This window comes from Chrysochloris asiatica, unplaced genomic scaffold (genome assembly GCF_000296735.1).
Source record: "Chrysochloris asiatica unplaced genomic scaffold, ChrAsi1.0 scaffold00251, whole genome shotgun sequence".
Lineage (NCBI taxonomy): Eukaryota > Metazoa > Chordata > Mammalia > Afrosoricida > Chrysochloridae > Chrysochloris > Chrysochloris asiatica.
Window position 1 is genome coordinate 1,060,158 of NW_006408769.1, and position 11,772 is coordinate 1,071,929.

Here is an 11,772-nt window from a genome sequence, read left to right on the forward strand (position 1 = left end):
AGTTTCGAACCGCTGACCTTAAGGTTCGCAGTCCGATTCGTAACCACTACGCTACCAGAGCTCCTGTAGGTATGGATTAATTGCTGCCAATATGTTTGGGGTTTGTTGTTGTTGTTGTTGTTTTATTGTGGTGTTCCTGCTTTCTTTGTTCTGTGTGTCTTCCTTTGCTGAGTTCATAGTTTTTGTGTTCTTTCTTGTGAGTTTCCTCATTGTGTTAATGTTTCCATGTTCTTCTTGAATTTTCATTTTCTTAATATGTTGTGAAGTGTTAATTTCCTTTGAGGTTACCTTAATTCCATTGCTTTTTCCCTCCATTTAGTGCAGTCTATTTTATTTTGTAGTCTATCTGACCTTCTCAATGTCTGGATCTCTGTTCCTACGTGTTTACCTTCTTTTCCATTGTAATTGTTTTGATCATAGACTGACCTAGATTCTCTGAGTCTGTTCTTGTAGTTTTGTTCTGTTCTCAACTCTTCCTTCTGTTGATTTAGTTCTGGGAGGTACTGCCACATATGTCAGTCTCTAGTTGTTGTCTGTTCTTGTTGGTTCTTAGTTCACAGAACTCCCTTTTGGATGTTTTGTAGCACAGGGTTGGCTTTGGAAAAATCCCTTAGCTTCTGTTTATCCTGGAATGTTTTGATTATACCATCGTATTTGATAGCTTTGCTGGATAAAGGATTCTTGGTTGGCAGTTTTTTACTTTCAGGGTTTTATATATATCTCCCCTTTGCTTTCTTGCTTGCATGGTTTCTCCTGAGAGATCCAAGCTTAATCTGACTATTTTCCTTTGAGTGTAACGCTTCTCTTTTCCCTAGCTGCTTTCAGAATAATTTCACCTTTGATTTTGGAGAGCTTGATTGTGAAATGTCTCAGTTATTTTCTTTTGGGGTATATTCTTCCTGGGGTTTGATGAGCTTCTTTTATGTTTTTCTTTTCACTTTTCAGGATGTTAGAGAAATTTTCTTCCAGCAGTTTTTCAACTATTTCCTCTGTGGACTTGTGTGATTCCTCCTTTAACTGGGTAAACCTTAAAAATACAAGCATTCTGAAAACTTGCAATTCCTTCTTTCTTTCCAGGCTGTCCAACAACTTCATCACCTGCACTGGGGCAGAAGCCCTCCTGTGGGCCCTTGAAAGAAATAATACCATCAGGGAAATCTGGTAAGTCCCCTGGGCAGATCTCTTTACTTCTGTGTACCTTGGTTTTTTAGTCTGTATAATGGGGCAAGGGATGAAAGGAACTTTGGACTCTGACATTTGATGCTATTCTGTGTATGATAACTGCCAAGTCGAAGCTCAAACCCACCAGTCACTTCTTGAGAGAAAGATGAGGCTTTCTGCTCCTGTAAATGATCTGGTAGCGTAGTGGTTACGACTCGGGCTGTGAACCGCAAGGTCAGCAGTTCGAAACTACCAGCTGCTCCGCGGGAGAAAGATGAGGCTTTCTACTCCCGTAAAGATTTACACCCTCGGAAACCCTGTACAGGGTCGCTATGGGTCAGTTCCGACTCCACGGCACATAACAACAACAACAACAACAATGATTTATAATCCTAAAATCCTATACAGGGTCACTATGAGTTGGGACAGACTTAATGGCAGTGAGTGGGTTTTTGTATGGGATAGATCTATTTCTCTGTCTGGACAAGAAGTTCATCACATCTCTGGGAGAAGTCAAATCTTTCATTGATTAATCATGATATTCAGAAACTTCCCTGTTCTAGGCAATAGGATGGTATTGGAAATGAATTTGAAGAATGAAAAGAAAAAGAAGAAAGCTTAGCTCCTGCCCCTCCTGAGCTTCCTAGAAAGACAGATCTTCCTAGCCCAAGGATGCTATAGCACACACAATGCAGCTCTGAGTGAAGGCCACATAGGTGGAGGTTGTTGTACAATGGACATGAGTGTATTTAGAACCCATACTCCATCATCCTGTATTTAAAAAGAGCATTGAGTCACACCTTCAAAAATGTATCCTCCTTCTTTCTAGGAATCTAACTCATGAAGGCAGTGGAGGTTCAGTGGTAAAATTCTTACCTCCCATGTAGGAGACCTGGGTTTGATCCCTGGCACCTGGTGTACAGTTACCACCTGTCTTTCGGTGGGAGCTTGTATGTTGTTGTGATGCTGAATAGCTTCCAGACTAAGAGGGACTAGGAAGAATATCCAAGTGTTCTACTTCTGAAAAGCAGCCAGTGCAAACCTTATGAATCACAATCAATTACGGTTTGACCAACAATCCATTGTGAGGATGGCACAGGGCCTGGCAGCATTTCATTCTATTGTGCATAAGGTCACCATACATTTTTAACTCAGATAATAAGTAGAAAGAGTTTCACTGGTTTAATACGTCATGAGTAATGGCTGGTATTTCTCTAGCCATGGGTTAGGAGCCCTGGTGCTGCAGCTAAAGTGAAAGGTTGGCAGTTTGAACCCACCTGGTGGCTCCACAGGAGAAAAACCTAGCAATTTGTTTCTGTAAAGATTACAGCCTAGGTCCACAATGTGGTGGACCATACAAGGGGCAAAGGGATGGAAACCTCTTGAGGGAATGAGTTGATAGGCCGGGGGCTCAGGACCATAGTCTCAGGGAAACACCATGGTCCATTGGCATAACATAGTCCACAGAGACAAGACTCTATAACTTACTTTTGGTGAGTAGCAACTGGGATCTTAAAAGGTCATGAGTGGCCATATAAGGTACAACTCTTGGTCTATCTATTTCTGGAGGAAAGACTGATGAAAATTGAAGAAGCTTGTAAACAATTAGTCCAGTGGACTAATGGACCATGTGAACATCAGCTCCATGACTCTGAGACCGGAAGAACTCGATGATGCCCGGCTACCACTACCCACTATTTGGAAAGGATCACATTGAAGGGTAGAGTGGGAAAAAATGTGGAACAAAAGTCAGAATCATATAAAAAAGACCAGGCTTACTGTTTAGATAGAGACTGACGGAACCTCAAGACTATGGTCCCTTGTCACCCTTCAGCTCTGGAACTCAACTCACCCCCTATATCCCTATCTACTGCTTGGTTTAATTTTCAGCTAAGCAGTAGATACGGATATAGGGGAAACAACAACACTAGTGAAGTGTGCACACTATAGACTGGTCAACCATTTGAGATAAAAATGGCCACATTTACCCAAGGACAAGGTTCAGAAGGGCTGGGAAAGAAGGAGGAATGAAAACAAGAAACACAGAGAGGAAGTGGGATACATTGATGGGATTGCAGTCATTGAGATGAAATGACGTATATCATTTGTGGAATGTAAAACTGATGATTTGGTTTGTAGACCTTCACTCAATTCACCATAAATAGTTTTTCTTAAGAAAAGACTACAGCCTCGGAAACCATATGGGGGCAGTTCTCGTCTGTCACCTGGAGATGAAGTCAGTCAGAATTAACCCAATGGCACCCAACAACAACAGCACTGGGCTAGATTCTAGTATTTCAAAACCTGGAGATTTCATGTCAAATCTGTATTTCATAGTTTTCTCAAAAGATTTGGCAGCTTTGGACTCCTGTTTAAAATGCTAGTAATTAACCAGAAGAGAGGAAGGACCTATGCCACTCAGATGTGTGGCCTTGCTCTACTTGACCCACCAAGCCCTACTTGACCCATCAAGTATTAGACTGGGCCCCTTTGACTCCTGGATATGACTCACCTAATCCCTATAAGTTTGTGACCCCCACTTCACATATGCAGAAATAGATCTTGTTTCTTCATTACAAAGTCATATCAAGACAGCAGTCAAGGAAGACAGCAAATGTCAGTGTGAAAAACAAAATTAAATAAAACTTTCAACATCTTTCCTGTGTATGTGAGCTTTTCCTTTCTGCATAGTTATATAATCCCTGTAGTCCTGGCTAGTGTGTGTGGTTTTATTTTTTAAATGATTACATAGTCCTAAGATATGTCACATTCTGTATCCAGAGGGAGCAAGTCAGCATGAGGTTGATATTTCAAGGGTTCTAATTTGATTTGCTATCATGTTTACAGAATTTGGAAGGGTATCAGGACTTGCTCATTGCGTTCTTGATGGATTCTGCTGTTGCCTTAAAAAGAATGGCTGCCTTCTGATAGTCTGTGGCCTGCTTGGTTTAATGTGGGCTCTCTCCTCACAGCATCTCAGAGTCTTGCTCATCATGCAAAATGATTCAGAAGCTGCCATGACTGATAGAAAGTCCAAACATCACAGTCTGACTTCCCAGGAGAGCACAGCCAGCCTTAAGGCTTGTGTTGAAAAAGTAGCAGCTTCTATTGGAAAGTACTGCTTGGGTTTTGTCTCACTCATATGTTTCTTACTCTGCCCCCCTTTAGGCTCCGAGGGAATACTTTCTCTCCAGAGGAAATCAAGATGTTCAGCCACAAGGACACCAGACTCTTGCTTTAATGTCTCTGGGCCAACACTTATCTCAGTTTGCTTGGACACAGAAGCTGGAATGCATATGGCAGCAGCCCATTCCGATAGCATTCTGTCCTGCTCAGACTGACATCGCTTTCTGGGACTAAAACTGGGCATTTTTGTTTTCCTGGTAAAAGAAGGTGCATCAGTGCTTAACAGCAGTAGACTTTTCTCACTTCTACTTCTGCCATAAGGATTCCTAGTGGCACAACAGTTACGTGCTCAGCTGTTAGTTGGATATTTTGGTGGGAGAAAGAGCTAGTGATCACCTTCAAAAGTTACAACCCAAACTCTATGGAGTAGTTCTGTTGTGTCACATAGGGTCACTATGACTTGAAACTGACTGGATGACACCTGGAAGTAACATTTTTGCCAACAAATTCTTCTCAAAAGTTGATCCATAGATATAGGTGAGGGGTAGCCACACTTCACATGATGGGGCCAATTTCTAGCTGATCCTTCAGGGATCAGTGGGGGCTCAGTATACTAACTGAGTGAATACTGCCTGTACAGAGACCAAGACCCACAGTGAGGAGGGTGTGTGCTGGAAGTCTGCCCTGTGGAGACTCATGACTTGGGTCACCCCAGATCTACCTCCTCCAGCTCATCCTGAACGCCTGCATATGGAGCATCCTCTGTGACTGAGGATTTAGAATATTGGTGTGTTCGGCTTTGATATTTGAACTGATGCATGTGTAAACTGTCAGGTGCTATGCACATACTCTTAGTTGTGAAGGCTGGTCCATATTTATAATCTACTTTGTTTTCTTCTCCAAAGTAGGTATTTTATGTATAACTTATTTTGTTGTTGTTGAGAATATATACACCAAAATATGCATCGATTCCACAGTTTCTACATGAACATTCTTCCAGTTGTGCAATAGTTCTCAATCTCCTTAGTCTAAGTTGTTCCTCCCCAGTTAATGTAAGTGCACTGCCCCCGAAAGTTCCTTTCTAAACTTTCCAGTTACTGTTGTCAGTTTGATCCCTTGTAGTTCTTAAAAGAGCATAATGCTCCAGTTAGACATTGTTTACTAGCCAAGCTAAGCTATTGCATGATATTAAGACTTAAGAGGTTGTTGAATGTAAAACTGATGATCTGCCCTGTAAACTTTCACTCAATTCACAATAAAAACTTTTTAAAAAAAGACTTAACATTTGACCTAGCCTCAATGACTGGGTGATCAGAGCTCAACTAGAAGAAGAAAGAAGAGAAAAAAAAAGAGTAACCTGATACAATTAGATGAACTTGACCTACATCTGTGGATGCAGTAGCTCAAAAGAGAGGACAAATCTTTGCAGCAGGGATCACTCCCACCCCCTGCATACACAGAGTAGACAAGGATGGGCAACTTGGACATTGACTATCCAAAATGGGGGGCTACAAAGGCAAGAAGTGACTGGCTTACAAGCTTTCAAGAGGGAACCTAGATCCAGAAGGCGTGGAACAAGGTAGAATCTCCACCGAGTAGTATCCAATCTGGCTAGGCGGGACTGATTAAAGGAAATATGGATAGGTCTCTTGGGACGCAAGGGTGAATAATTGTTACCAGGACTGATTGTGACGGTTGTAAATGTAAAAGTGGGCATTTTGTGGCAAGGAGGGGAGTGATTGACTTTGCAGGCAGGGAGCGGAGGTCCCTGGAACCATGAAGGGAGAAGAGTGGAGAGCAGAACCCTACCCAGAAAGGTAGCGATCCTTGAGATGGAGGCAATGATGATGACGTGGACATGGAGAGATGGAGCAGCTGGGGACTCAGGACCCAGGGATGAAGAGGGGCTGTGTGCTGATGACCGGGGTGCTTATGACCGGGGGTGGTGGTTAGGAGGTGCAGGAGTGAAGCAGGCTTATAGGATGCACCCTTTCATTGATTGGTGATGCGTGGAGGGGATTGTGGCCATGGCAATAAAACGATGTGCGATGACATGAATGTAGAACAAATGTTCTCCCATGTAAACTGTCACATAATTCACAATAAAACTTAAATTAAAAAAAAAAAAGACTTAAGGGGATACTTTTTGCTTAAGGTTTAAAGATTATCTGGAGACAATAGTTTAAGGAGTCCATCCATGGACTTCTTGGAGTCCATGAAAATTTGAAATTCTGGCCTGTAATTTCCCTCTTTTGATCAAGATGCTTCTATGGAATCTTTGATCAAAATGTTCAGCAATGGTAAGTACACACCATCCAGTTCTTCTGGTTCAATGGCAAAAGAAGCAGTTGTTAATGGAGGCAATTCCCCATAAATTCCTTATCTTCTTCCTAGTCCTAACTCTTCTTCCTCTATTGTTCCAGGTGAATCAAACTAGACACTGATGGACTGTCCCATGGAACTATGACCCTAAACCTCCAAACCAAGAAACCAAATCCCATGAGGTGTTTGGTTGTGCATAAGTAACTTCAGCAGCGGCTGAAGGCCCTTCCTTTCCTTTCCTTCCTTCCTTCCTTTCTTCCTTCCTTCCTTCCTTCCTTCCTTTCTTCCTTCCTTCCTTCCTTCCTTCTTTTGTTGTGCTGTAAAAACATTTGTATTTCTTTTAGAAAACATGACCATGATCACTCTGCTGTAAATAATTACAAAAGATAAAACTACTGAGTCACCAACACTCTTTATTATGATGAAACATTTGAAAATATTGCTGAAAACATCAGATATTAAAACACAATTTTCTACTTAAAGAGGAATCAAAAATTATTTTTACAAATAGTTTATTGCTTAAGGAAAAATAAATTCTTAGAAATAGGCTGGCAATCAAAACTCTTTTGGCTTTGGCTTCAAAAAGTCCAACCCAGCATGAAGTTTTAAGCTATGCCTGAGCCTTGCAATGGCCAGGCAGAAATACTACAGCAATTGTGAAAGAATTCCAGGGCCTCCCTCAATTCTATTACAGTGGCTCTAGGATTCTGCAACACGAGAAAGATGGAGAAGGTTTGGTAATGTTCTCTGAAGCAAGCCTGGTTTAAGGCCTTATTGAAGTAATTCTTAGGTGCATTTAATGAACAAGGGTTCAGGTGACTGCTCACCAAAGTCAAGTCCTGCTCCCATGAAAGATGTCAGGGTGCCAGGAACATATCTTGAGCCTCCTGTGTGTGAGGGTGTGTCTGTGGGTTCTCGCTGGAGTTATTTTCTGCCTAGACCATAGTTTCTGATATATAAGGACAGGAGGAAGATGGAGAAAGGCCAGTCCATTTGCTACAAATTCTTTTTCCTTAAATTCAATTAAAGAGTTCTGGTAGTACAATGATCAATCACTCAGCAGCCAAACAAAAGGTTGGTGGTTTGAACCTAAGGCTTTCTTCTAATGAGTCTGGAAGCAAGACCTGGTGTTCTGCTTATGTATGGATTATAGCCCAGAAAGCCTTATGGAACAGTTCTACTCTGTCATATGTGGTTGCTATGAGTCAGAATTGACTCGCTGGTACCTAACAACAACAGCAACAAATTCATTTAGCAATTATTTATTAACTAGTCATGATTTAGGGTTCTGGTATGGTGCTGTAGGATAAGCATTGGCGTGCTGACCACAAGATCAGCAATTCAAACCCACCAGTGGCTCCTTGGAAACCATATAGGGGATTGCTATGAGTCAAACTGACTCAATAGCACTTAACAACAACAACAGTCATGTTTGAAGTGTCCCTGAGTAATGCAAATAATTAATGTGTTTGGCTACAAACCAAAAGTTTGGTTTCAAGTCCACTCAGGGGTGCCTCAGAAGAAAGTCCTTCAATGTACTTTGAAAAATTCTCTTATGGAGGACAGTCCTCATCTAACATGCATGCAACGTCTGTGAATCTAAGTTAACGCCTGACAACTAGTGGTTATTGTGAAAATCAGTGGGTGGACAAAATAAACATGGTCCCTTTTGTTGAAGCACCTACAGGTCCTGGTATGGCGCTGTGGGTTATCGCGCTGGACAGTAAAGTCCATTTGAGCCATAAAGTCAGTGGTTCAACCCCAACTGCTCCTCAGAACCCCTATGCAGGGTTGCTATGGGTTGGAACCAACTCAATGGCACTTAACAACAACAATGAATTTAGAGTGAGATGCAGGAAACAAACAAAGGAGCCAAAAAAGTACATAAAGTAAGGTTCACCCTGGTAAATGCTAGGAGAGAATTAAACAAAGTCCAAGATGAGGACTTTGCTGTACAAGACTGCTTTAAAATGTCCAAGAGCAAAGAGGGCAGTTTGTGGACTAAAATGTGCCTGACCCCAGTCATGGTATTTTCAAAAATCTTGTATGCGTGTCAAAGTTGCCTGTGAATAAGAAAGACTGTAGAAGAATTGATGCATTTGAGTTATGGTGTTAGAGGAGAAACATTAAAAGTACCATGAACCACCAAAAGAACAAACAGATCTGAGTTAGAAGAAGTACAACCAGATGCTCCTTAGAAGCCAGACAAGATGGCCAGACTTGGTCTCTCATACTTCAGACATATTTTTAGGAGGGGCCAGTCCTTGGAGAAGGACTGGGTCAGAGAAAAAGAAAACCCCCAATGAAATGGACTGGTACAGTCAGCAGCAATAGGCTCAAATGTAGCAACGATTGTGAGGTTGGCTGTGCAGTGTTTCGTTCTCCTGTGCATAGGGTCACTATGAGTTGGTACTGATTCAATGGCACCTAACAACAACAAGACGAGGGAAATGTTTAGATTTCAGTTGGTTAGAGATAGGTACTTGGAGGAGGTATCATAGAAACCATAATCTCAGAAATGGAAAGGGGCTGGCCATGCAGAGTAATGGGGTGGAAGCAGCATTCCAGTCACAATATACAAAAGCCGTGTGTGGTAGGTGGCAGGCTGAATAATGGTTCCCAAAGGTACTCAAGGACTAATCTTTGGAACCTGTGAGTGTTTCACAGCCTCAGAAACCCTATACAGGGTCACTATGAGCTGGAACCGTCTCCATAGCACATAACCACTGTAACCACCACCACCAAAAGATCTATTCTCTTCAGTTTATAATGTATAAAAATTGGCAATTTGGGCATCTTTGAGGGACTTAATTCATGTTCCTTTTAAATATTCGTTTGAGTTTAGGGAACTAAAGGAAATCTGAAGGTGCAAGCTCGGGGCTGTAGGTGGATTGGGAAGGTATCCCAATGAAATTCTCATACAACAGTCTTGCTACCCTTGAAGAATGACTAGGTGGATTGCGATGAACAAAAAAAAAAATCCCTCAGTGCAATTTTCCTGGCCTTTTTCTTACCAAAGTAGTTCTTCATTTTCTCAAGACTTCTTCATAATAAGCTTCCATGGTTGTCCTGTGTCCTTTGAGAAAATCTGTCATGATTATCCCTTGTTGTTGTTAAATATCATCAAAGTCAGCTCGGACCCTGTATAGGGTTTCCAAGGCTGTTAATCTTTGCAGGAGCAGAAAGTCTCATCTTTCTTCCACAGAGTGACTGGTAGGCTCGAAATGCTGACATTTTGGTTCATAGCCTGGTGTTTATCTTACAAAGCCACGGCACTTTCCCTTAGGAGTCCCCCCAAACAGGCACCATAACCTGAGCTGACCCCTTTGCCGCAAATCTAACTCACCCAGCATATACCTTCAGAAGCTGTTTTGACTGGACTGTGCTTTCTGGATCACACTGGTAAACTCAAGACTTGTTCCCGCTTATGTTTCATTCCATAAAATCATCCTTATTGGCTTCGGCCTTGCTGAAAAGACTGATGGAAAGATTGGCTTTCTGAACTAGTTGATCTTTGTTTTTAATATATGCCTACCTCTTTGAATAATTTGCTGTCCCTTCCCCTCCCACCCCTGGTAACCATCAAACATTTAATGTGAGAACCTTTTCTTGACTTTTGTAACAGTGGTCTCATACAATATTTGTCCTTTTATGCTAGCTGATATTCACACACAATTGCTGGCATCCATGGAGCTGAAAGCTTGCTGAGTCCAATATGTTCCCTTAAAATTAAAATGCTCAAACATGTGAAATCCCCCTGTAAATGGCAATTCTATGGTATTCTTTCACCAGCTTCTAGACTTCATCTTTGAGGTCTCCTTGACTTTCCTTAGAATGCTCCACCCATCTAAAAACTGTTGTTTTCATTTTATGTGGGGCAGCATTTTCATAAATTTGTGGCAACATTTCTGTGATTTGGGAAGAAGTCCACTTGAATTCTATTAAAAATTTAATATTAATACTAACCTCAAAATCATTCTCTTCCATGACACAAAAAGTATCTGCCTTAGTTGTCTAATGATGCTACAATGTTGTTGTTGTTAAGTGCCGTTGAGTTGGTTATGACCCATAGTGACCCTGTATAGGGTTTCCGAGGAGCAGCTGGTGAGCTTGAACCACTGACATTGCAGTTCAAACAACTTTTCAGTCTGATGCATTAGCCCACAGCGCCACACCAGGACTCTGCTGCTGCTATAATAGCAATATATAAAACAAGTGGATGGTTTTACCAAGCAGAAATTCATTCTCTTACAGTGTAGGAGGCTGGAAGTCCAAATGCAGGATGCCAGCTCTAGGGAAAAAAGGAATGCTTTTTCTGTCTTTTGACTCTGGGAAAAGGCCTTTATCTCTTTTTAGCATCATCTGTAGGCCCAGCATTCTTTGAAGATCTCCTTGTGTCTTGGCATCAATCTTCTCCTGGATCTAGGAGTTTCACAATACAGAGACCCCAAGTCCAAGGACATACTCTACTTCTGGCTCTTCTTTGGCTTTTCTTTCTTGTACCCTCTGATCTCAGCTCACTTCATTCTCCTTTTATCTTTTGTGTTGCAGGCGATACCCCATGGGACACTCCTTTTATATTGGACCAGGGCTGTTATGGGATTAAGGATGGTGCATCCCACACTTGTATCTCTGCTATCCATAGAGTTTTCAGTGACTAGTGATTCGGAAGTAGTTTGTCACTCTTGCTTCCTTGTCTGTCTTTGTCTGGAAACTCATCTGAAACCTGTCCACCATGGGTGACCCTGCCGGTTATTTTAAAATACCAGTGGCATAGCCCTCGGAATCACAGCAACTCAAGCCACCACAGCACGACAGACAGACAAGTGGTGGCTGTTTGATTTTATGTTGATACTGTCACTTTAAATTTCTATGTCAATCCTGATACAATCAAGATGTTCTCTCGTGATGCGATCAATCCTAATACAATCAAGATGTTCTCTACCAAGATGGCGGCTCCTGGAACAGCTGAGTGTCTTGATCCAGAATATCAGAAAGATGTTTACCTATGCTTTATTGACTACGCAAAGGCTTTTGATTGTGTAGATCATGACAAGCTATGGACAACATTGAGAAGTATGAGTATTCCATAACACTTAAATTGTACTTCTGAGGAATCTGTACCTGGACCAAGAAGCAGTTGTTTGAACAGAGCATGGGAAA

General features: G+C 41.8%; 1 protein-coding gene across 1 annotated transcript in view; it reads left to right on the forward strand.

Annotated features, from left to right (window-relative positions):
* The window catches only part of NOD2 (nucleotide-binding oligomerization domain containing 2), a 78,057-nt gene extending 73,655 nt beyond the window's left edge, over positions 1-4,402 (forward strand). Inside the window, exons 10-11 of the mRNA XM_006873722.1 lie at positions 1,078-1,161; positions 4,330-4,402. Of these exons, the coding sequence (XP_006873784.1) occupies positions 1,078-1,161; positions 4,330-4,402 (157 nt within the window). The remainder of the gene's footprint in view (positions 1-1,077; positions 1,162-4,329) is intronic.
* Positions 4,403-11,772: the final 7,370 nt, after the last annotated feature.